The 26,504-nt window shown below is 40.0% G+C and overlaps 2 protein-coding genes across 6 annotated transcripts in view; one reads left to right on the forward strand and one right to left on the reverse strand.

Annotated features, from left to right (window-relative positions):
• The window catches only part of WDR25 (WD repeat domain 25), an 87,503-nt gene extending 64,946 nt beyond the window's left edge, over positions 1–22,557 (forward strand). Inside the window, exons 8-9 of the mRNA XM_032691964.1 lie at positions 14,905–14,951; positions 22,274–22,557. Coding sequence (XP_032547855.1) covers positions 14,905–14,943 — 39 coding nt within the window. The 3' untranslated portion in view covers positions 14,944–14,951; positions 22,274–22,557. The remainder of the gene's footprint in view (positions 1–14,904; positions 14,952–22,273) is intronic.
• BEGAIN (brain enriched guanylate kinase associated) overlaps positions 22,480–26,504 on the reverse strand; it is a 161,263-nt gene continuing 157,238 nt past the window's right edge. For all 5 annotated transcript variants that reach the window (XM_032691961.1, XM_032691959.1, XM_032691956.1 and 2 more), the window contains one exon: positions 22,480–24,588. In XM_032691961.1, coding sequence (XP_032547852.1) covers positions 23,215–24,588 — 1,374 coding nt within the window. In that variant the 3' untranslated portion in view covers positions 22,480–23,214. The remainder of the gene's footprint in view (positions 24,589–26,504) is intronic.

A 26,504-nucleotide genomic window follows, 5' to 3' on the forward strand; every position in this document is an offset into this window, starting at 1 on the left:
GCTACAGGCTGGGCACAGAGTGGCTGGAGAGCAGCCAGGCAGAAAGGGAGCTGGGAGTTTGGATTGACAGGAAGCTGAACATGAGCCAGCAGTGTGCCCAGGTGGCCAAGAAGGCCAATGGCATCCTGGCCTGGATCAGGAACAATGTGACCAACAGGTCCAGGGAAGTGATTCTTCCCTTGTACTCAGCGCTGGTGAGGCCTCACCTGGAGTACTGTGTCCAGTTCTGGGCCCCTCAGTTCAGGAAGGATATTGAGGTGCTGGAGCAGGTCCAGAGAAAAGCAACAAGGCTGGTGAAGGGACTCGAGCACAAGTCTTATGAGGAGAGGCTGAGGGAGCTGGGGCTGTTCAGCCTGGAGAAGAGGAGGCTCAGGGGAGACCTCATCACTCTCTACAACTCCCTGACAGGAGGTTGTAGCCAGGTGGGGGTTGGTCACTTCTCCCAGGCAGCTATCGGTAAGACAAGAGGGCATGGTCTTAAGCTCTGCCAGGGGAGGTTTAGGTTGGATATTTGGAAGAAATTCTTTACAGAGAGGGTAATCAGGCACTAGAATGGGCTGCCCAGGGAAGTGGTGGATTCTCCATCCCTGGAGGTTTTTAAGATGAGACTGGATGTGGCACTTAGTGCCATGATCTAGTAACCATGGCAGTGTTGGATCAAGGGTTGGACTTGATGATCTTGGAGGTCCTTTCCAACCCGGCTGATTCTATGATTCTATGATTAACCCAGCACACAAGTCCACCACTAAATCACATTTCAAAGTGTCACATCTACAAATCTTTTAAATTCCTCGAGGGATGGTGACTCAACCACTTCCCTGGGCAGCCTGTTCAATCTAACAACTCTTTTGCCGAAGACATTTTTTCTGCTATCCAATCTAAACCTCCCCTTTCACAACTTGAGGCTGTTTCCTTTTGTCCTCATCAAAATTTGAAGACATACTATTTAACAGAGGATGATATTCAGATCAATTAATGCCTATTTCATCTTCCTGGGATTTTTTTTTCCCACTACTTTAAACTAGTTTAGCTCTCTGACTTGATCACTGAAGGGTTAGAGTAGCAATGCACAAGAAGGGGGAAGATCACAGGGCCGGTGGGACCGCTTCTTCTGGGTATGGGTAGTCTCTTATCAGCTCAACTTGCTGTAAAATACCTTCTGAGGGTTTTAGGAAAAGCTGTGGCAGATGACTTGAACCAAATATTGAAGTAAATACATTTGTGTTTTTGAAATCCTGATGTTTAAACTTCAATATACGACTGTATATAAAAAAAATGAAACTATGTACAAATATTTTTGAGGAACAATAAACTTTGTTTTAATACATTATGTATCTATTCATTAGTTTACTGCTATTATTCTTGACAAGTTAGTACACAAAACTATAGTGGAATTGATGCTTGGGGGGAAAACACATATGCATATCTCCATACTTATTGATGTCACTTAGACACAGAAAATTGTCATCATACTATTCAGTGCAGGGGATGGTTTTTTGACATTCAGGCAGGAGCCTGGCAATTCTGCAGCAAATAGAAAGTTCATTAGGCCATCATTGTGTATTTACATTGTAAATACAAAATGTTTGTATGTTTGTAAGTTTGTGTTCCCTGCACTGGTGTTGCTTGGTTCTAGAAAGCATTTTATATGCGTGTGTGTTTGTCTATAAAAAAAAAGTCTATACTTCACATAAAACACATATTCTTGACCTTGACTCCCTATAAACATGTTCACCTTGTAGTGAGTGCTGTAAGCATGGCTTATGTTTGGTCTGGTTAGTCTATAAAAGCATTTTAACATACACAGGATAATTGCGTTGAGTAAATTGTCTCTGTCATGAAATCCAGAAGCTATATATAGTAGCAACTTTTCCATCCTTTTATTCTTCTTTTTGCCACAAATGAAGGGGCTTTATATCTGTTTTTCACATGTTCAGTTAAAAAAGCTTTTTTGGAGCAGAAGTTTCTGAATGCTCTTGTAAATGGCAGATTTTAATTAATTAATGAGCAAAATGTGATCCACTGGTTTGTGGTTCCTTATTGCTTGTAGTAAGAAGTAAGCCTATGGCAAGACTGAATCCAGTTGTATTGTTTGCAGTCTGGACCAAGATATTGTGGCTGCATGGTTTTAATCATCTTATCAACAGTTATTATGGGTCTTAACACAGGGCATTAAATTTAAGTGAACCATGCAATGTAGCAAATGCAATTTTTTTTTCCCCTAGACTGTCCTTAATTTCTTGCTTCCTTGTTCAGCAATTAAGTGACAGGAGCCTGAATTCTGCACTTCTCTTGACTCTGCCTCTAGTATACAAGTCAGCTGTACCATTAAATGAAAACTGGTTCAGTGATTTTGAGTTATTCCTAATTCAGGTTGTGGGATCTTCATAAATGTCAGAAGGAGATGAGCTGGAAGTGAAGTAGTTGTTGGCACAACACTGGGCAGGTGGAATCCCAACTGCACAGGACTGACTCTGTGTCCTTCCCTACAGGCGTTTTAGTTCAAAATGTGCTATTGTCATTTTAAAACTTCTGGCAGCCAGAAGTTTATAGCCTTCCTATATGAAGGATGGGCAGCACTGTAGTTGTTCCTGTTGCATCTTAGTGTCTCCATAGGAGATTATCTGTCTGTTATTTTATTAAATACAAGGTTTAGAAAGGCCTCTGAAATAAATGTGAATTCATGGTAGAAATGCCTTATTGGATGAAGCCTGAGCTTATGTGAACTCTGCTGTATACTGAAGGAGCTCTCAGAACCTTCAGCCTCAGCTGAGAGCATGTCTGTGTAAAGTCTTGAAAGAATAGTACTGGGTAATCATTGCATATATTGCTTAGAAAAGTAACTGCATTTTATAAGATTACCCTTGTTGTTGCTTAAGTTCAGCTTGTGTGCTGAGGCATGATTCTGGTGTCTAGCATTTATCCCTCCTGAAATTATCTTGAAAGTATAAATTTTAGACTGGTGGTAGGGAGGGAGGGAAAAGCTTAAATTTGATTAAAGGCAGTAGAGAAAAGTAAAAGAAACTTGAAACTTTATAATCTTAAAGAATATTAAAATTAGAATTGCATTTGTGTCAGATTTCCAAGATGGCTGGAGTTTAATTACTTATGAGATCCAGCCAAAGGTTTTATAATGCAATGAAATTATTTTCACAGCATTATCTTGTTAAAATCTCTTTCTAATATAAAACTGATTAAGACACAGACTGAAATTTAGTAATTGGGAATATTTTAAATAGTAGTGTCAATTAAGTTTTCGTTATAATTCAAAGACAAATTCTTCCTTGTTATCTTATGTAATGAACTGTAATCAAAAAATATCCACATTACTCCATCATTCTGCAATTACCAAATACTGTTTGGGCTGCAAACAAGGATTATTATGGTCAGATGAAGCTTTTAGAATGTAATGAATTGTTGGTTAATTAATTTTATTCATAAAATTGTAATCTAGAAATTTTTGAATCTTGCTTTAGGAGCAGTTCTTTTAGCTTTATTTAGAGCTCTCTAGGGGATCGTCTGTTAGAGCCAAGGCAGAGATCTCCAGCATTTTGAAATAGTCTAGACTGTGTAGATAAACAAGCCAGATTAATTTTAATTTATTTTGTACTGTACCAAAAAGTAATAATGCCAATCTCTACCACTTTATTATTTGCTACTGGAGCGTTATTAATTTGGAGTGTCAGAGGATGCAAGCTATTCAACTGTCTTTATCTCAAAAACCTGCTAATTAGGAGACAGCTATTAGAATCGTTGTGTTCACTCAGCTGAAATACTGTTGGTGAGTCACTCTATTTTTCAGCTATAGGCCTCATCATGAAAATAAGGCGTGGCATTACAATGGGATGACTCTTTCCATAGGGGACAGGCAAATATAAAGCTACAAGACTGTGGCAAAACAGAACAAAACAGGAAGATAAAAAATTTGGGGATCTCACGTTTCCCATTATCCTTATCTATTGGTTTGGACTGCATTCAACTGACAATATTTGCTCTGCTTTCTTCAGCTAATTTTGATCTTGTTCTCTTAATCCCAGCTCCTCCTAGCCACTGCTTGCATCCTCACCATTTCATTTTCAGTTTTTTTGTCCTTGTTTCAGCACATTGTCTTCTACATTTAAAGGTACAGTAGTCTATAGGCTTACACTACATTCATCTTTTCTTTTTTACTGTGCTCTGACTTGAGGCTTTCAGGCTTTCATTCCAGCTGTCATTAGAAAGGTAGGCAGAAATCCCAGAGCACTTTATGCTCCATTCTTGCCTGTTTTCCAGTTTTAATGAGGCTTACTACTTTTAGAGATTCTTTCTTCCCCTCTCTTTTGTCTGCTTCTCTTTCTACCTTTGATTACTGCTTTAGTGTCTTGCAGATCCTTTCTATTATATCAGCTTCTACAAGGTGTACCTTGTAAGGACTGCACTTTTCCCAGAAAAACCCCAAAAACCCCAACCAAAAAAATCCCACCCACCAACTCTCAGAGTTATTGCCACTTACAATGCTTTGGTTCACAGAGCATGCAAACTGCATTTCCCTTTAAATGAGCTTAAATGAGGAGATGTTCTCCAGGATCTTATTTTACATGTGCCAGCTGGTGGGACTAGACTGGAGATAGTTCAGAGCACGCCCTACTCCCCCAAATGCATGTAGTTTAGATGCTGCAATTTCAAAAGTGAGACAAACTCTGCATTACTGCTGTTGGGCCTTGCTACTTGCAAACGTAAATGTGGCCTCAGGAGTTTCAAAGAGCCTTTGGCACTTTCCCCTTTCTTTGATAAAGCTCTTACCCCTCTCTTTGTGACTCACTGCTCCGTGCAGAGTGGTCATAGTCTGATGTTTTCACACTTAAAAGAGTGGAAATGCAGGAAATTAATTTGTGAGGAGAAAATAAAGCAATTTTAGAGGCACTTGGTCTCCAGTGGCAGTAAGACAAGCTGGCCCCTGCCCAGAGCTTAATGAATTCTGCCATGTGTGCAGACATGTCCCACTCCCAGGTGGGACAGAACAGCCTAGTCTGTAATGGGAATGATGGGTCTCTAGGTGGGAGTAGGGCTCCTGTTACTGGCTTTAGGTGGAGGTTTAATGGAACTAAGCTTATCCACCTCCCTTTCCCAGTCCCTGGATATCCTGCACAAGCTTATTTAGAAGGCTACCAGAAAGTACCTAGGTACTGCACAGAAATGATAAAACTTCATCCAAATGTAATTCTCTCTACATTTTCACAATTTTGCATAAGTGCTTCTAAAATCAATCTAAAAACTTTGGCGGGAACGCTTTGGAGAAGGTTGAAGTTCACCAAGGTTGAAAGTGGATGTTATGGTTACAGTTTCAGCTGCCTCCAATTTCCATCAGCAGGGCTGCAAAGTGAGGTTTATGCTGAGAAATTTTTTGAAGTGTGCCCTTAGAGGAGCAACTTATGTAACAGCTTGTGCACAAGTGTACCTTCTCTGGTACAAACCTGGTTACATTGAGAAAGCAATTTTCTTATGTTCAGATTATTACCACTTGCTTATAAGAAAGTGGCAGAGAATTGCCTCAGAATATCATTTAGATATATCTTCGCCATGAACTATGTTATTTTTCAAGTCTTATTGCATAACTACCTCCTTTGTTGCCTTCCCACTAAGTGGTATAAGTAAATTCCAGAGCTCTTCCCCCTCACAGTACATAGGAAATTATTGACATTGAATACTAGCTAAAGAATGTCATATCTTATATATATATTTTAGCTCATATATATTATAGCTTTTATATATATATTATAAAGAAAATAAGTTATTTTGATTTGTTCCCTTTCCTTGTTTTGTTTGTTCTTGACAAGGTAAGTTCTTGTTTTCAAAGAGAGTTTCTTATAAGTCAATCATAGCCCCAGCCAATCTGGATGCAAACTGTGGATTTGCACCTTTGGTATTTGTTTTAATACATACAATTACTTGAAATGCAGAAACCATTTCAAATCATGTACTACTTTTAGTACAAAAATGAAAATACCTATCATGCTGTTAATATGAAACAGGCAATCTGTGAACTGTAGACATGTCGTAGACTAATTTTTCGTTGTTGCAGCCTCAAACAGATAATGTTTTGACCAGATATGTAACCTCAGAATCTGGGCAAAAGCCATTAAGTGAAATCTTAATCATATCCAAAACCTCATCTTTACTTTTCTCAAACATGGGAGATTTTAAAAAGAAAAGAAACCTCCTAGGAGATTTTAATATTGGTGAGGGATAAAGACATGGGTTTCCTTCTACGAGTACAAAGGAAGTAGTTTCTCTGTTCAGTCCACTGGTACTAATCTCAAACTCTCCCCAGGTTGGGTTCTTCCCTAATTTTTAATGTCTCAAAAACTAAATGGCTGTTGGTGAGCACTCAGGTAAATCACACTAGTGTAAAAAAATACCTGGTTATTGCATACTCTTCATAGGATGCGTGATATCTGAATGCAGAGATCTGAATATATAGAGAAATTCTGATTCTTTTTTAATCAGGTGCCATTTGTGTATCACAGATCATAAACCAAAGACTAATAGCAAGCCCTCCAAATCCTATAGTCCAAGACTCAGTTCTGCAGTTCTTTTATGTAGCACTTGGATCAAGCATGTGTGTGACTTTCTTCAGTTGTGCGCCTGGAGCATGGAAGGAAGGATGGCAGCACGTAGTAAGAAGCAGTCTTTGAAAGCTTTGTACCATAGTAGGAGATTAGGAGGAAAAGGGAGAATGTGCTTGGAGAATAAGTGGCAATGTCAGGTGAAAAATGAAGAAGATAAGCAAATAAAGACCAGATGAGAGCAGAGAGGAATGGATGTGGATAATCACAAGACATGAGAAGGGAATGTGAAGAGTTCAGCACTATTCACGGGGGTGTACACAGCATGTCTGTGTCAGGGAAAGGAATGGGCCTAGCCCTAAAAGTGAGGCCAAATATGAGACATGAATAAAAGCAGTAGGAGGATCTAATTCTGGGAAGACCTTTAGGTTTCATGAGCAGTGTCTGCTAGTGAAGGATCTCTTGTGCCCTTGGCCAAGAGGGTGGCTATTCGGGAAGCTCAAATAGGCTGGAGTGGTGCAAGCTGAAGTTAGTGAAGCTGGGAAAGGACCTGCCAGCTGAGCACTCCTCTCAGCAGCAGCCTGGTTGGGCTGTGGGGTGACTTGAGTAGAGCCCCCACTTGTCAAAGTCTCCAGCTACCACATCCAGGAGTAACTTCATGGTCCTTTTCAGGTGGACAAACCTTGCTGCACTCATCCTGTGACCTTGCTAGAGCTGTGAAGCTGCAAGATGAGACTGGTAACAGCCTCTAGCAAATAAACCTGCCTGCCTCTCAGCTGTGTTACTTGCTCAGGCTGCATTGCCATGCTACTCAGAGCCAAGAGCTTTTCTTTGGCCCGTACTGCACCTATCTATAAAACTAAACATAAATTTGCTGTAATTTGTGGCTGTGCTTGCAGGACAGCCTTGCAGCACTTTAGTTTTCAGTCAGTAGCTCTGGCACTGCTATAGCAGTCTGGTCACGGCTGCTTCAGCGACAGGTGAATTGCAAAATTCACCCGAGAAGCTGTGTACTTCCTTGGATAATTGGCATTTTGAGAGCTTTACAGAGAAGTCAGGGGAGAAAATGTGTCATTATTAAAATAAAGACAATGCTTTTGGGATTCCAGCATCTGATATAATTTACATTTGGACCTCTCATCTCTACTTCAGAAGTGCAGTTTTAAATAATCTTTTTATTAATGATGTATACAATGTTTTCCTTGTTTTTCAATATACTAGCTGAACTGCCACATTAATTATGTGCCTTTAGGGATTTGCAACTTGGTGCATTCTGAATGCCCTTCAGAGAGAGGGAGACTTGCAAATGTGAAGACTGACAAGGTTTCTCAGAAGGAATAAGAAATTTCTCCTCTTTTACAATTGCTTATAATAAGTCTCTTTGGTGTAACTGGAGTAAATCCACTGCAATAACAGAAAATGTGCCCTTATTTTACAAAAGAAGAATGTTAATGGGACCTGGGCAAAACACAAAGCTTAAATGCTTGCATTTTGGCCAATACTTACGGGTCTTTCATACAAAAATCCTGTGTTCAAATTTGGATGTAATACAAATGAGTCAGTGGAGGCTTAGGTTAGATATCAGGAAAACATTTTTCACCCAAAGGGTGGTTGGGCACTGGAACAGGCTCCCCAGGGAAGTGGTCACAGCACCAAGCCTGATGGAGTTCAAGAAGTGTTTGGAAAATGCTCTCAGGCAACATGATGTGACTCTTGGGGTGTCCTGTGCAGGGCCAGGAGTTGGACTTGGTGATCCTGATGGGTCCCTTCCAAGTCAGCGTATTCTGTGATTCTATGAAATATTTGACATATGAAGTCGCTCTTGATGTTCCACCAAATGAAAACTCCTATTTTCCTGTTGCAATGTCTGTTTGGTGGGTCTGGGCCTTGGCACTAGAGAGATTGCTTTGCTGTTCACACTATGTTTCTGCAGAACACGTAACAGGGAGCCCTGAGCCTCCTTTCCTTCCCCTTTTCTCTACCCTTCCATTTTCCATATATTTTAAAGCATTACCTTGGGAACTGCAGTCCTAAAAAAAATTTGAGGATAATGACCTTTTCAATGTGTTTTAAACTGCCTTTTACTTAGGTATCTATCAAGGGAGTTGTCTGAGAGAAATCATATTCTTCGTAATCTGCACTGAGATCTGATAGTACCATTTTTATTTGAGTTAGGAAGCCTAGCTGTTCTTAGTTTTCCACCAAACTCCTCTAGTTTAATAAATTTCCATTAGTTTCACATTAATTATTCCTGAACCTGAGATCATCTTGGAAGGTGGCAACTGTATGAGGGAATACAAAATAGTTTCATAAGAGAACTTGTTAGAGGAAAATTTTGGCAGTAATTTGAGTAAATTATGGAAAAAATATCAATGGACTCTTCAGATATTTTCTAGAGGGATGTTATTTTTCTTCATAACATAAGGGCTCATCATTTGCTCCTGAAATTAATAGCTCTGTTTTTATTTTTAGCATTCATAATTAGACATTAATTTGCTCTCTGAACACTTACATTTCAAATTCTACAATCATTCCCTTTTGAGCAAGTACTGCTCTAAATCTCTGTGAGAAAAATTCACGACGATTAAGTATATTTGAAGTGTTACGACATGATCTGGGTGATTTATTTTTACGTTCACACAGCACACAGTCCCATCCATGAAGTCACTGTCTGACTGCAGGCATTCCAATAAAGGCTTCCACAGAACATCCCTGTGCAGTCTAACACCCTACAGTAACCTCTTCTTTCTGCTTTTAAATATAACTTTTGCAACACATCTCAAGAACTGTTATGAACTGCCTCATGTTTCCTTGTTTTTTCCCTCTGCTTCTATTTTCTCTGTTTGTCCTTCCCTAATAGCTCCTTAGGACAAGGACTACTGCATTGCCTGTGATGCACCCTTCCCTTCATAGGCACAACCACAAGGAAACCTGATGCTGGGAGACTTTTCAGCCATCACATGTTGAAGTGTGGTGGCAGTCACTGTGGCTGGAAAGTTATTAAGTACATATCACAACACCAGCATCACCAATCCCTCTGTTTGGAATACCATCTTCCATCAAACAAATAATATGATGCTCTGTGAAAAAGGCATACATGAAACAAATTCTTCTATGTTCATGTAGGTGTGGTGCCTAGTTCTTTAGAAACTAGCCTTCAGATCAGCCTTCAGATCCAGGCAGCTTTTTAGGAACATTTTCTAGTGTGATGGCATGTGCAACCAATGAGATGATAAGGCTTGGTTTCTCTTTAATACCTCTATTACCTATTGGTGCATCTAGGACATAGATGGTAGGCTTGAACCTCTTCTGAATTCTCCCTATAACACACTGTAAAGGTAAAAACTTTTTTTTTTTATTGGATTGATTGTAGAGCCAGAGGTCCTGAAGTCTTGCTCGCAGAACACTGCTGCACTGGATGCACAGGCATCAGGGTGAGAAAAGCATAATGCTCTTGTCACTTGTCTCTGTAACTTCCCAGCTGCGGGATTTCATTTCAGGTCCCATGTGATGGAAGGGTGTGTGCCAGAGTAGCGAACTCTTAACAGCAGAGACCCAGCTCTGTCTGAGCAGTGTGTTGTGTCTGGAACAGACAGCTCTTGCCTGGCTCCTCACCATCATACAGGAGGAAGGGGAAACCAGAGGAGTCTGGAAGGTGCAGGTTTGAGTGCTCAGCACTCCCCTGCATCCTCAGGCAGCTGAAATACCCTTGTGATGACTACAGGGGAGACAGCCTCCACTGGGCTGGCCACAGGTGTTTGTAATTGAAAGTCTGCTGCATTTGCATGGGATTTCTCAAGCTTACTTTGGAAATTGTTCTTACAAGGTCTTGGAGAATCGTGGAAAGGCTTGGGTTGGAAGGGACTTTAAAGATCATCTAGTTCCAACCTCCCTGCCATGGATAGGGGCACCTTTCACTAGGTCAGGTTGCTCAAAGCCCCATCCAGCCTGGCCTTGAACACTACCAGGGATGGGGCATCCACAGCTTCTCTGAGCAAACTGTTCCAGTGCCTCATAACCCACATAGTAAAGAAATTCTTCCTAAAATCTAATCTAAGTCTCTCCTCTTGAAGTTTAAAACCCTCATTCCCTCTTGCTCACTGTCTGTCCGTGTAAAAAGTTGCTCTCCCTCTCTTTTATAAGATCCTTTTAAGTACTGGAAGGCTGCCCTGAAGTCTCCCCAGAGCCTTCTCTTCTCCAGGCTGAGCAACCCCTGCTCTCTCAACTTTCCTCATATGAAAGGTGCTCCAGTCCTTGGATAGTCTTCATGGCAATCCTCTGAATCCACTTCAACAGATCCATGTCTTTCTTGTGCTGAGGACTCTAGACTGGGACATGCAGTCTAGTCCCAAAGCATAGCCATGCAGTGAGCTGTTTATTTACAACACCTTTAACCAAGATACATTTTTGACTCATCTAAGCCTGTGACAAAACTGTTCCTTTGTGGAAATGCTGGGAAGCAGAAGAAAGCTAGTATTGGGAGAAGGAAAGCAAAGCGCTATACACTTTTGTACTGCAGTACTGTTTTCAGGAAGTGTTTTGAACACTTTAGTGCCATGAATAGAAGAACTAGAGCTAATAGGTTGCCTTGCACCTCTGTTATGAAGAGGGAAATAAGAAGCAGATCTCATACGCCAGGAGGCTGAACACATCAGATGTCAGCCTGACATAATGACATGTCTGCTGTGGGCTGCACGAGAACCACTCTGTAACTGGCAACCATCTGAAGCAGCAGTGTCTTCTGCAAGGAGAGCAACATTTCAGGGGAATGAGTTCCTCATCTTTCAAGGAATTATGCTGCTTAATAGACACATTTGTTCCCCACTGTAATGTTATTGTACAGTTTTCTGTACTGACTATTTTCTGTCTTTAAATTAGGCTTTTATTTTTGTGTTAGCAGGCTGCATTTAATATCTCTTCTGTGGCTGGGGTAAGAAGTGTACACCTTGCTTTTGTAATGCAGCCAATTCGCTTCTCAGGTTTCAGAACAAATACTCTTGCTGTGGAGCTGAGACTCATCTAAATTATTAATAAAATGTTTTTAATGGAAAGTAAATTGTCATAATATAATAATATATATATGTATAATATTAGTATTGGGAATAATACATGTACATTTGCAAGTTTTATGGTAGAAAATATCTTCCTCCTATTAAGGATGTGGTCCCAGCAAAAATCTCAGTATTTTTCTAGGCAAGCAGTTTAAACAGCAGTCCAATGGAAAATCATTTGTTAAATAGAATTCAGAGCAGGTCACTGTAGCTGCTGGGAGGGTTGTGCTGACAAGGATCAAGATCAGTAGTTTATCTACAGTTTGTATTCTAATATGTCTAAATTCCTGAAAAATTTTAATGTGATTCAGTTGCGTAAGTCAATTAAACGTGACGTTCCACAGTGAGAGAGCACAGTCTGTGTATCTTCAGTAGGCTTAAAATGAGCCCTAAAACCTTTGTAAGGCTTGGTATGTGGGAAGTCTCTAGAATGGCTAGAGGCATGAATTGAATGTACTGTAAATAAACTATGGCATGAAAACTTTCATTAGTGCCTAGGGAGGAGAGAAAATGCTGATGAATGTTGAAACCATAAATTTGAATGCAATGGGTAGCTCCTGCCTGACACACATAGGGCTGGAGCAGAGAAAAATTGATTAATTCAGTCAGCACAGTGAGGGAGAAGCCTGACTGACACCACCATTAATTAGGAAAAATTTTGACAGGTAAGTCCAGTTATGCTCTATGTTTCTTTTCATCATTGTTCTACATTTCTGAGGAGCTGCTGCCCTGGTGCCTGCTCTGCAGAGGTGGGGCTGCGATATCAGCGGACACAATGATTTTCTCAGGTCTGCCCTGTGAGCCCGCAGAAAAACAGAACTGATCCTCTCCTGATTTCCAGTCTCTATTGCTTGGACAAAGGATAGCAGGCTCAGTAATAATAAGGGAAAAACTAACCATAGCCTGGATCCTGTGGGTTTGGAAGGTCCGAGGCTTTGGTTGCTGTTTTATCCCTTGTTCTCTGATGTCTCTCATTCATTCTGTTGACTGTTGTTTGTTGCTGTACAATCCTAGGCTAAGAGTGTGTACCCCAAGACATGAAATGGAAACACACCTCTTTCTCTTTAGTGCTCTTGCCTTATTTTTTACATCCCCCCCCTCCCCAAGTATTCACAGCTGTCCAGTCCTTTGCACTATGCGTGCCACAAATGTCAAAACCTGCCTGGGCAGCCCATGGAGTCTCCATCACTGGTGTAATGAGGAAATGTTGCTGTGTGGAATACAACTATTACTACAGCATCTGTATAGCAACTGAGAGCCTTAAAGGCATTATCCAAGATTTGTACTGGTGTAAATATGATCAAAATCTGACTGTCACCAGCCTCTGAAAGAGCTACTGAAAAACAGACTATGCTGGTTGCCATCTGTCAGGAATATTACAGTCATGAACCTTCTTGCCAGTTATCCACCTGCTGCAGAGAGCGAGTGTGCTCTGCAATGAAGTGGGTGCTTATGGAAAACCTTTCTCAGATGGGGGATACTTCCTTGTCACGTCCTTAACAGCTGTACTAGTCCAGTCCGATGGGCTCTCTGAGCAGTCCTGCCTCCTTGAAGCCTTCCCTGTTTTTGTTTTTGTTTTTGTGTTTTTTTTCCAGTAGGAGCTGTTTGTTTCAACGGTTATGTGAAGCGTTATCCACTCAGAAGGAGAATACAAAAATAACCAAAGCAATTCCAAAGTATCAATGTCTAGCTAGTATGGATGGCACTAACTGAAGAATGTGCAGATGTGCCAAGGTAGTTTGTGGTCAGGGTGGCACCTTTTTTGAATAGATCTTTTATGTGGATTGATAAATAGCTTTGGCTTGCAAGCAAGTATAAACTGCAGAGTGTTAAGAAATGTGATCATGCAGTGTTGGTTCCTGTAGAAAAATGAGGTGGAGCTCAGCTGTTCTGTAATAATTCCCGAATACTGTATGCTGAGACTTTTGCTGTTTCAGTTTAAGAAGCTGTGTAAGGAGAAAGGCCTAGCAAGGGAAAAGGGAGAGCCCAGAGTAATGGACTTTCTGCAGATACTGGTAGTTCAAATAGTCCCCTTCATTTCTCTTTATCCAGTGTGCGAGGTATGCATGGGTGTGTGGTGAGCTACTGTAGCCCAGGGACTGACCTGTGAATAGGAAATGTTAGGTTTCACATCCAAAGGGAAAAAAGGCTAAGGATAAGAAAATAGGATATTTGGTAATGCAATATGCATGACCTATGCAATTACAATCAAGAGACTATTATGTCAAGTACTGTATAATCAAGTAATAAGAGACAATCCATCCTTCATAAGCTTAAAGAATAAAAGGTTAGAAGAATTATCCTAACTTTTTATAAGGATAAAATACAAATGTTGGACAAATTACCTATTTGGTAGGGCTTGGAAATAGTCTGTCTATTTTCAAGAGTTGAAAGTTAGGTTGTTTGAGTGGGAACAACACTTTCTAAGCAAAGCAGAAATTTAAAGCTCAAAACAAAACAGTCTTAGAAGTTGTAGGCAAGTGGAGTTATGAGGAGCTCAAGCAGGAAATCAAGTTTAATTGGTGTCATCTAGAGTGCCAAAAAGTGCATTTCATCTTCACCATCAATGGAGAATGAAAGAAAAGTAAAAGGCAGTTCAAACCTATTTTAAATAAAATACTTCTTTGGGGTCTTTGCAAAAGTGTGACTTCAGTGTATTTGTTGTGTTCCCACACCTTGACTTTCTGGGCTCTGAAATCTCAGTAATGAGCTGTTTACTGACATTCTTTTCAATTAGACCTTGAGCAGCAAATGTTCTTCTGTTAAACTGATTTAGTTTCAGGATTGTTTTTCCCTACTGACATAAGTCAGGTCGTTGTAGGCAGGACTGACAGCTCTAGCGAAAAAGCCCATATCACTGCAGCTTGCAAAACATTTTTTTTTTCTCTTTAAAAAGAGGTGGGGAAAAAAGTCAAAATAAGAATGAAAGAAAATAGTCTGTGTTGCTAAAAACGTTTTCCTGAGACTTTTTGATAATGTACCCTAAAGATCAGGGGAACACAGTAAATGTTGTAACTGGAATGTTTTGCTAGATTTTGTGCTTACAGAGCCATCATTCTTGCTCTGCCTCCATTCCCTTATCTATCCTGCAGCTCGTCAGGAAAATCCAAGCTGGTCCAAAACAGCAAGAGGCAAGTTCTCAGCTCAGTTACATATTTTCCTTGGGTAGCTTCATCGTTTGTGTTCTCTGTACAAAATATGGAAAAACCAGTTTTATTGTACGAACACTACTGTCTTAGAAATGATTTGGCATTTTAATAGTTTGGATGTACAGATTAATTTTTGAATTTTCTTTCTTCCACTGTCAGGTCTTGCCTCCCTCACCTTCAGGCTATTGTGGACTCTGAAAGCACAGGTAAGTGGGGATGAATCAGAAAATGATGATTCAGTTCCTGTGCTAAGACTGAGCTTGAGAGCTTGAGCTTTCATTCTTTATCCATTTCTCAAGTTATAACGTAAGCACAAGGCCAGGAGCCTTAAAATCTACTGAAACTAAAATAGCTAACTCCTTACTATCTCTCTGGGATTAGGCATGTCATTTTAGTGTAACTCTCAGGGCTTTGGGGATAAGAGCATTTCCCTCATTTGTGGAGGATAAAGACTGTGAAGTGCTGAAGGTCCATTGAAATAAATTGTCAAATTAAAGTCAAGTGAACCGTAAGCCCGGATTTACCTCCCCAAAAATAATCCCATCAGAGCCAACACTCGTAGTTTATAATTTAGAAGTGCTGTTAATGTTGTCCCCACCTCCTCAGGTCGGTGGCACAGTACCTTTCTTGAGGTGAAAGGTTCCATGCTACCTGGACTGTCAGTGTAGGTCTTCCTCTTTATGCCACCCTATACAACTGGTGTCCAGACTAAGAGGATTTCTACTGTAACAAAAGAGCTAAATGAGGGCTTGAGTGGGAGCCCAGTGAAATTTATAACCCTTACATGCTGAGGATACCTTTTATTCCTTGCAGTCTGTTTCACAACTTCACGTGTGAAGACCTGGAATAGGAAAGGACGCTGGGTGACACTGACATTACAAATTTAATTTATCTGGGACTTGCTGCTGTTTCTCTTCTTCTGAATCGTAGAGCTGTCATTGCTCAGTTAGGTGTAGTGACATTGCTAGCTGTGGCTCTGCAGCTCATATGTATGTCTGCTCTGACTCATAAATCACAAAGTAAAAATCTAGATGGATGGATAAATTTAAACATTAATTCATTAGAGCTGACTTCAAAAATTAGAATTTCTCTGAACAATCACAGTTAGAGTATTTATGTGTATTTATTGGTGATAGGTGTGTTGTTGAGATGGCATTTAACTCCTATCAGAGATGTTTTCCAATGGTTGCACCTTGTATCAGTGCATCTTGCTTTGACCCTTGTTCTCCCTGCTCTGGGATGTAGTAACTGTCTGTAGGGATTTCCCTTGCCTCAGCAAGGAGGAGTGGAAGGGACCTTGCCACTTCTTACAGATGTGGGATGTGGACCAACAACATCCTTGAGGAGCTCCCATCTGGCAGAAAGCAGAGCACATTTCTCTGCGGCATGGGAGGAGAAGAGAAAGCTAAGGGAGCTCAGAGCAGCAGCCTTCCAAAACCTGTGAAGAGGTTATCAGGAGGAAAGAGTCAGGCTTTTCAAAGTGGTGCCTTAGACACGAAGCTGGTGTCTAAGGAGATCTTGTGGGGTGAGAAAGCTTTCTGGAGACCACTGATGGATATCCACCAAGTAAACCTTCTGTGTTCCTCTGTTGCAGCTGGACTCCCATGGATCTCTCTGGGGCTCTCACCTCTACAGCTAGCTGCAATTTAACTCACACTTTTCAAGGTTTTAGGAAAATTTGACCTAGTGTTATATGGCAGTAAAGATAGCTTTAAGATCCTGTTTCCCTGGTGATTCTGAAATTCTTATCTGCTCTCTTCTACTAATCGGAGGTTTGCGGGGATTTGGCTTTGTGGGTACTTGAAGATGTTTTATAGGAGAAGTTCCTTTAGAAAGAAAGACTTTATAAGTTAAAACCTTAAGAAATTTCTTTGCACTTTGAAACCTAAATTGAAGACCTGTTTGTCAAAATTTCTTTACTGTGGGGAAATGTAATTTTAACTCTTTTGAGACAATTAAGAGGTTAGCGATTATCTTGGTTTTGTCTGGAGTAAAAGTTAGTTTTTTTCCTGGTAGTGGGTACAGTGCTGTGTTTTGGATTTAATATGAGAATAATGCTGATAACACACTGATGTTTTGGTTGTGGCTAGGTAATGATCACTCTAAATCCAGGACTTTTCAGTTCCTGTACTCTGTCTGTGAGGAGCTGCATGAGAAGCTGGGAGGAGAATGACCAGGACAGGTGACCAGAACTGGCTAAAGGGTTTTTTTATGCCATAGGAGTCATCCTCAGTACATGAACTGGGGGGGAGTTGCCTGAGAGGGGATTATCACTACTGTGGGATGGACTGAGCATCAGTTAGCAGGTGGTGAGCAGCTGTGTTGTGCATCACTTGTCTTTCTTGGGTCTTATCTCTTTTTGTTTTCTTCCATTCCATTACAATTATTATTATTTTTTAATACCATTATTATATTTTATTTTATTTCAATTCTTAAACCATTCTTATCTCAACCCACAGGTTTTACCATTTCCCCCCCCCCCCCCCCCCCACGTTCCTCTTCCCATCCCTCTGTGGGGATGGTGAGCAAGCAGCTGCGTGGTGCTTAGTTGCTGGCTCTGGTTAAACCATGGCATGGGCCTTTGTGGTTAAAACTCAACATCAGAGTAGCTTGGCATGGAAATGGTCAGTAGATGTTCACTAGAAACAGAATATATATACACTTAAGTACTATTGTAAAGGATTATAGTATATTGCTCCTACTCAGGCAAATTATCATAGAGATTCTACAGATAATGGCACATACTCCCTGGTCCCATCCTATAGAAATTTGTTCATGCAGAGCACATAAGTACATAGTCCTGAGCTCATGTTTCTCCTCAAGCATGTATTAATTAATTTAGAAAGTGTGTATGGAGGAATTTAGATAGACCAAGAAGTGATAATTGTATCTTTACAGATACAGCCCTTGGATCCAAGTGTTATAAAAGATCTTGCACTGAAAGTGGAGAATTACAATTGAAGTTTTTTCAAGTGAGAGGGGAAAAAAAGAGGTGTATCTTTCTGGAGAAAGTGTAAAAGTAAGGAGTGAAAAGAGCAAGGCTGAACATCAGTGAAAGTGCATCCACTGTACTAGCAAAACCTTTCATTGCATGAATATTCAAACTATTCTTATGAATATTCAAACTATTCTTTTTAGCTGCAGCTAAACAAAAACTCTCAATTCCTAAAATATCTTTGCTGATACAAAAAAAAAATACCAAAGAGAAAATAATGTGAGAAGAGTTGGACTGAAGGACAAGCTGTTACAAAATGACTTAATTGCTAGAGTGGTTTTATACAATGAAGTTTTTAAAATGGACATGGAGGAAATATTGGGAAAACAATGAAAAACTTCTGATAATGTTGATATAAGACTATGTAGACAACATGCTATGATTTAATTCATGTAGATCAGCATGGCTGGCTGATGGTCATTAGGAGCTGCTGCTTACACCAAGGACTGTTAGAACAAAGGTGCTGTCAAAAGTTCTAAAAAGTAACATAGATCTCTAAGGCTGGAAATGGAACTGCTCTGTGGGAGTTACAGCTTTAGAAAACCTGGTGCTAAGGAGCCTCAGATCTACTGATTTTTGGAGAAAGATTACAGCCTAACAAACTTGCAACTGAAACTCTGTGCAGGCCTTCACAGAACCATAGGATGGTTGGGGTTGGAAGGGACCTCAAAGATCATCTGGTTTTAACCCACTTGCTATGGGCAGGGACACCTTCCACTAGACCGGGTTGCTCAGGGCCCCATCCAGCCTGGCCTTGAACACTTCCAGGGATGGGGCATCCACAACTTCTCTGGGTAACCCGTTCCAGTGCCTCACCACCCTCACAGTAAACAATTTCTTCCCAATATCTACTATCAGTTTAAAGCCATTCCCCTTGTCCTATCACTACACGCCCTTTAAATAGTCCCTCTCCAGCTCTCTTGTAGCCCTTTTGGTACTGGAAGGTGCTATAAGGTCTCCTTGGAGCCTTCTCCAGACTGAACAAACCCAGCTCCCTCTGCCTGTCTTCACAGGAGAGGTGCTCAAGTCCTCTGAGCATCTTTGTACCCTTTTCTGGACTCGCTCCAACAGGTCCATATCCCTCTTATGCTGGGAGCCCCAGACCTGCATGCAACACTTCAGGTGGGGTTCCCATGACTTGAGAATTTCAGTGCTGGGAGCCTCACACATGCAGTTGGTCCAGTCTGCATAGTCCCCTCTTTTCCTTGTACTGCATTTTTGTACAGGGTTTTAAAAAACTCAGTGTTGATAATAAAAAATATTATGGTGTTCAGCAGAAGAAAGGTGAGGAGGGTATTTCTTGGAGAGGAGTTGAAAACAGTGTCCTGAAGGGAGTGTCTTCCAAGAAAAAATTGAGAGGACTACATCTGCACAATTAAAACAATATTCAAGGAGATATATAATGATAGTCTGTAAGGATTACAAGGTTTTAAATACAAGTGGGGGATAAAAGGTTTATATAGATGTCCAAAGGATGACAATTAGTACTTTAAAATTAAACAAGGGGAAATTAATATAAGTAGCTGTATAATCACGCTCTATGATAGATTATGGAGTGAAAATTCTTTTTAATTAAAAGTGCTGGAAGGGAAAAGAATTAGTTTGATTAATTTCCTAGTTTGGGTGAAGAAGTTAGAAACTGTTGAATTGAAAATTACCTATGTTATGGCCTTTCATGATTTAAACCTAGAAATTTTAGCTATTTCTAGACTTCTAAAAAGTTTAAAAGAAAGTAACAGGTGTTGTTCACAACTATTGAGATTTTGCACCCTTTTTTTAAGTTTAATTCGGAGTGAGAAAACATCTAAAAATATGCATTTCATAATACTTTTACACTGTTATTCCTGGTGAATTGTATTCCATGTCCTTGGTAGCATTTTTTATTCTTGTTTGTTTTAATACGTGATTTGAGATGCCTCCCTCTGATCTCTTTCAGCCCTCTTTGTTTTTCCCCCGATCAGTGTTCTGTATCATATACATTCTGCTTTCGGTTTTCATTCATTAAAATGACATTTTTCATCTTCTGCTTCACTGCATTGTTGGAGACTTGCCACTTCTTTTTCTCACCCCTTCTCTTCTTATTCGTGGCAAATGAAATAATTAATCAAAGCAAAATTCCTGCCATAGTTACCTACAAACTCTGCATGCAGAATTTGATGTCACTCGGAAAAATGAGGTGTTTTTGGCAACATGAAGACGCCTTGGCATTCTTATAATGCTTAAGAGAAAATTGGATATTCATGTCCTTGGGAAAAGGTATTTCATGGCAAATTCATAGCCACTGGAGTGGAGGAGTCTGTGGCATGTTGGCTGAAGATCTGTTGGTTTGCATTTCTGGAGTCACGTATTAAATAAGTCAAAGACTGAAATCTCTCTCTGTGGTTGTCTCAATAAATCTAAATTGAATGTGACAAAATTAACCCCAAAACTCAAGGAATAAATGCTTTATTATAATCTTTCAAAGTTATTTTTGTTTAGAAAAATTAAACCAAGCCATAGGTAGATCTGTCATCATCATCATGGCTAGGCTTTGCAAACGAATATTTTGGAAGGACTCTACCCACATTTGCTACAAGTGTGCTGGTGGCTAAAAAGGCCAATGTGAGATAGAGGTAGATCTGTAAATCTGAGAAAATTTAGGTGAATTATAAAAACTTTTTTCCCATGTTAATAGAAAATTAGCAAGATTACTGTCAGTTTTTCTAATTAAGGAGAAATTAAAATAAATACATTAAAGCTGAAGAATTTTTATAGCCATTTTGATTCAGGTGTAATTAATTTCAGGGTTAGATATTGTTCTGTAACAGAATTCATTACAGAAAAATGTTACAAAGTTACAGACTTCTTTAAAAAAACCCCCTGTTACTAATTGGCTGAAAAGGCTGGTTTTAGTCTACATATTAGTGCACATAAACTGAGAAGAAGAGTCAAGTGAAGCACAGAAGCAGACTCTGAAACTGCAGTAGTATGAAAGGATATAATAGAACAGGATATTAAATAATCAGATATATAACATCTAGCAGAAATGTAATTTTCTGTAATTACCAAAATAGCACTTTAGGTCAGCTAATGAACTGTATTATAAAAGGATTAGTCTGACACTGTGTTCCAGTTCATAAATGACACAATTTACTGTTCCATAGCTTATATATTTTTTTAGGTGAGATAACAGTTAATTTTCACCTCTTGCATACAAATCCTTGTATTCATTGACCAGAGAAATGAATGTCTTGCTTTAGGGATTGTCTAAATTTTATATACCTGAATGAGTCAACAGTGAAGTTTTTTCACACCTATTTTCTGTCTTAGTGTTTTGAATGGGAAATAACAAGTCTATTTACTGCAGGTCACATCCTGCCATAAGAAGCAGTTGGCCTTTGGAAACTTTATTCTGTGTGTTTTTTATCGACTTCATGGAATTATTTTTGGCATGCCCTACCAGTCACACTCACTGTGAGCAAGTATGGGGACGCAAAAGCACAAGATGTGTTAAAGCTTTTGTCCTGAAATGAGCATCACTTTAGAATTATGTTGTGCCTTACCTGTGTGATATTATTAGCTACCATTTTTCTCCATGGTGCTGCTACAGATCTCAGAGGAACTGTAGGGACTTGATGCGTGATCTTCCAAACAGCACAGCAAGTACTTGCACACATCAATAATGGTCAAATTTTTATATTACACAAGAAGAATATGGAGAGCAATGGGAGTTGCTTGTGCCAGGTGTACTGAATCTGTGGCTCCATGATTGAAGATACTTATGTAGGAAATGAGCAGTTCTGTAGTCCTGGTTCATAGTTAATTGCCAGGTAACTGCTTGCAGAGAATCAGCAGAAAATGTATATTTTCTTAATAGCTATTGAATGATAAATCATTATTTTAGCTTTATAAGGAACTAGTTTAGATTTCCACAGCAATCTTACTGATTACTACCACATACTTCACTAAGCAAGGACTTATCCCATACATAAGCTGTCAAGAGTCAGTATATTAAGTATACGATATGTGTTTCCTGAACGTGACTTAAAAGAATTACTAAATATTTGTTGCCTTATTCTGCCTCTTACCAAACAGCAATACTGAAGCCAGGAAGAAAATCCACAGTGTCTCCCTTTCTCTCCTTTTTGTTTTTCTTCTCTTCTTGTTTTGCTCTTTCCCTTCTCCAAGTTGTACACTCCATACTGATGAAACGGTGAGAAACAGAAAAATCGGTGGAGGAAATGCACAAAGTACAGGTAAAACCACAGCTTCTTAGACTCAGGGGTAAAATTCCCATAGGCTACAGAACGCCAGACTTTCCTTAGGCTTTAGAACAATAGGTTAGAAATACCAAGCTACATATGAGGAAAAGGCAACTGTGAGATGTAACAGTCCTAAAGACTTAAAGATTGCGTCAAGTGTATGAGTACTGGAGGAGGAGTTCACATCACTGGTTTTCAAGTAGTTTTCAGTTTTCTTTCAGTGTGCAGAACCCTGTCTAGTGAATTCAAGCCTGTGGATAAACAATTTTTTTTCATTGCTTACTTTCAACAGGCTGATTAGAAGTCATCCTTCCACGCCCAGAGGCCTTGGACTGTGAACCAGATTTCTAGAGCTTACGGAGAAAAAGAGACTTCTTTAGAAAGCAATCTAATTCAGGAGCTTTAGTCATTAACTTCTGCTGGTCTGGTGCCACTCCAAGAAATTCCGTGTTCTATTGTCCAGGGTCTATTTTAATGAAGGGAAAAATAACCCCAAACTAGATCCACTGGTGTCTTTTATTAAGTTATGCAAAATACAGTATTAATTATGACACTGCATGCATTTTAGACAATATAAATGCAAGCCTACAGAAAATGTGACAAAGAAACCCTCAATTACTTTTGAGGTAGTATACAAGGAAAAATAGGAAAGCAGAAACACAGTGGATTAAAAGAACAAAATATTAGTATCACTTTGTGCATACATTAGTCACTCATAAATACATTTTTATGAAATAACTTAAGATACAATTCTGTTCTTGTTAAAAAATATACTCCTTCAAATTCACCATTCTTGTTTGTTTTGATTTCACATGACATTTTATGGTATTTTATCAGGTGGATTTATTTTTTTATCGCCGCCATCATGATTTTACCCTTTTCCTCCAAGAATTTAGGCACAGATGGCCTCATGCACAAAAATAAATAAGAAACCTGCTTGAAGGGAAAAGAATTCTGCTCAAATAGCTTAAGATAGTCTAATAAATACCATTTTGATTATAAAAATATTTCAGGTTTATAAAATAGGGAAGGGGACGATCTCCCATGTGGAAAGGATGTTAAGTGAAAAGTGCTGTATAACGTTTCTGAAGAGATTTTGTTTTAAACATATAGTACCATTATGAATATATACTTTATAATAATCCTGTTTCTTAGAACCTTATTGTTCACTAGAAGTATCAAATGCTCTTTGCTTCCTTTTGTTTGTTGTCTTATTGCCGCTTTGGAAGATGCCTAGTTCAGAAGGGTTCCGTATAATTGTGCTTTTGTAAGGCTGTCCTTCCGACTCAAACCAGTGCTCCCAGTCCGTTGAAACTGCTGCTGTTTACTGTGAATACCCGAATGGCTTCCTTGATCCATGGAAGACTGGTGGATTTCTGAAGCCTCCACTGAACTCTGATTGAGCGACTCTGCCGAGCTGTTGGGGCTCACGTCCACGTATTCTCTTTTCAATACTGGGCTGTTTTCGATGTTTTTGCTACTGCATAACTGGACAGTGATCCTTTCATTTTTTTGGTCTCTTGGTTCTTTAGTTTTGTAAGTGGGCAATTTGTCCTGTTTACAGCTAGCGCTGATGTCAATATTCAGACCACTGTCTGTTCTCAGGAAGCAAGAATCCACAAGTCTGCTTTGGCAGATATCATCTCCCTCGGAGCAGCTATCTGCTTTGTAACTAGCATAGATGGGGCTTGTTCGGCTGTCCCCCTTCTTAATAGGGCTGCTGTAGTACTGCTCTGAAAAACTACAGGGTGACAGCCTGCCAGCGTTCCTGTAAGAGTATGCACCAATGTCCTCCACGCTCAACTGCCTCCATCGCCCAGGCAAGTCTTCTTCTGAAAGGTGGGTGCTCCTGCACTCGTTCCTCATTTTCTGATTTGCTAATGCCTGCTGTGGTGTTATGGCTGAGAAATGAAAAGGCTCGTTTGCATATGGAGGCAGAGTTCTGGTAAAAGTGGGTGAGTTCTCGTTGTCGTCGGCAAGCTCCATGTGCTGCGCAGGTTTGGGCTTGGCAAACCTGGGGCTTCCCTGGTGCTCATAACCTGCAGGGGACTTTCTTTCAAACAGTTCATCTCGATTGCTCATGTAGATTGCTTGCTGAGAGGCTGTCAGAGTGTTGGCTTGGGCGTTCTCCTTCTCCTCGGAGGTGACGCTGAAGCTGGAATAGGAGCTGGAGGTTGGCAGAGAGGTAATGTACTCTGGGAAGGCTTCATGAGAGAAGCTGGAATGGAATCCATCTTCCTCGACAGTGCTGTCCGTGGAGTTCTGGGACCGCAGGAACCCCACATCTTTCACTTGCGTGTCCACGCTTGGCCTCCTCTCCCTCCTCCTCTCCTCGGGGCAGTAAAGGGCTGTGTCGCTGCAGTAGATATCGGACTTGTACTGTGGCCTTTGTCCGACTTTTCCGGCAGAGTCCTGAAAATTGAGATCCCTTGTGGAAGGGCTTGACAAGTGTGAAGACAAGCTGTTTGGGTCTGGTTTTTCCAGTACTTTGGCAATGACGCAAGTGGGTATGGTGTCTGCGTAAGAAGTGTGGCACAAGGGGACAGAAAGGCTGCACCCATGTTTTTCCAGATGGATGCTGACTCTTTCCTGAAAGTCAGATGGCAACTATAACATAAAGAGATGGCAAAAGAGAAAGGAGAAAAGGGTACATATCAATACTGGTGTGAGTTGAGTGCTGTTTATGACATGGCATAACTCACTACACATGGTTCTTCTGCTAATGTGAGGGCCACAGTCTTTGTACATTTTTGGAATCATATGTAACTGAATGACTTTCATTTATCTACCTAGTATTTGGAAATATCAATTTGCTTTCCCTCATGGACAACACTGTGAAACTGAAAAACTTCCTTCCAAGTTAATTCAGGTTGGATAGGAATGATCACAGAATCATAGAAAAGGCCTCTAAGCTTATTGAGTCCAACCATTAACCCAGCATTGCCAGGTTTACTTTACTGATGTAAAGTACATAGTAAACAACAATCTTAAAAAGGCAAGTAGGTAATTAAAACATAGAGCAATACTTCCAGACTGTCTGCCTGGGTGAGATTTGCAGTTGGAGTGTGGGTGTGTGAAGGTTTCTAGGGGGGTGAAGAAAGAGGAGGATGAGATCATATCTTTTCTGTTCTTCTTTTGCCTTTCCTCAAGCTCATCTTTCCCCCAATCCAGTGCCAAATTGGCTCCTGCTCTCCGGCTTCACATTTGATAAACAATGCTGTTTGAAGAGGTGGAAAAGCTGGCTTCACTGACACTTAAAGTGGTACTGGCTGCTGTGACAAGAGTGTTCTTGTGCTGGGAAGAAGCAAATCAAACCGGTTTCCTTGCCCCATCAGTTGGACACTGCTTGTCAGATCAACCATCCACATAAGGCTCAATATGTTCTTACATGAATTTATGATTCCCATGACAGAATTAATCAATGTCTGTTATGCATCAGAAATCACATAGTTTTTTTGAGAAAGTCAGGATCAGCTGTATGGGTGGTTCCACCTGCCATTCTGTCACGTGGACCAGAAGAGATAGAGAGACCACATTCCTTGATGCAATCCAAAAGTCTGGTAGGTAAGACCTACTGAAGTATCACTGCACATGCTTTCCAGTCAAATTTTATCTGCCTTGCTCATTTCAGATCTCTATCAATGATCTGACAGCAATATGAGACAGAGAGCTGTGTGATGGTTGTGTCTCAGATTTCTGGCTGGAAATCAGAAAAACTCATGTTTGGAACAAGTTTTGAGTTTGTGATTGTGATAGCTCCTTTGATATCTGTGTTGATTTATGCCACTTAGAAATTTATCCTGTGAGTGCTTGGCTGAACTCTGACTTACTCTGCACTTTCTTTTTATAACTAGAAATCAAGTTCCTCTTTACAAAATAAATAGTGGCTAACCTTATGACCTCACTCCCTCCTTAACTTTGTTTCTCTAGAGGAGAAAACCCTACAAATAACTGAAGTTGTCCCCTTTCACTTTACTTTTGGCAAAGGAAATTTACAGCGCCTGCTTCTTGTCCCGCTCTCACATTGTATAAGAAATGGAGCTCCTCTTTTAGCTTCACTGGGAAGTTTTTAAAGCTGGTTTAATCCTCCAAACTCAGTGTGTTCCAAACATGGCATGTAGTGAAATAGGGTGTTTTTTCAATGAACAGAACCTTCCAGGATATTTTGGATTAATCATTATGTTGCTAATTAGCTCATATGTCTTCCACTGGAAATAAAGAATATGATATTGCCAGTCTGCTGGCAGACAGTAGTATTAGTCACAATAAGTACAGATGCAACAGAGATTGAATAAACAGGTTGTAAAATAGGCCTGGTGTAAATTGCCACAGAAATGAGGAAAAGAAATACAGTTAATTTAATGTGAAAATGCTGTATGGGGCAGCTACAGTATCCTGTAGCATGACTGTTTGATCTATTTTATATACATTATTAAGGTTATGAAATGTGTTAAGAAGAAGAGCATTCTTTTCTGGATATTCCACTGGAAACTAGAATTACTAAAATGATATTGCTGTCACAT

This window comes from Chiroxiphia lanceolata, chromosome 6 (genome assembly GCF_009829145.1).
Source record: "Chiroxiphia lanceolata isolate bChiLan1 chromosome 6, bChiLan1.pri, whole genome shotgun sequence".
NCBI classification, from domain to species: Eukaryota; Metazoa; Chordata; class Aves; order Passeriformes; family Pipridae; genus Chiroxiphia; species Chiroxiphia lanceolata.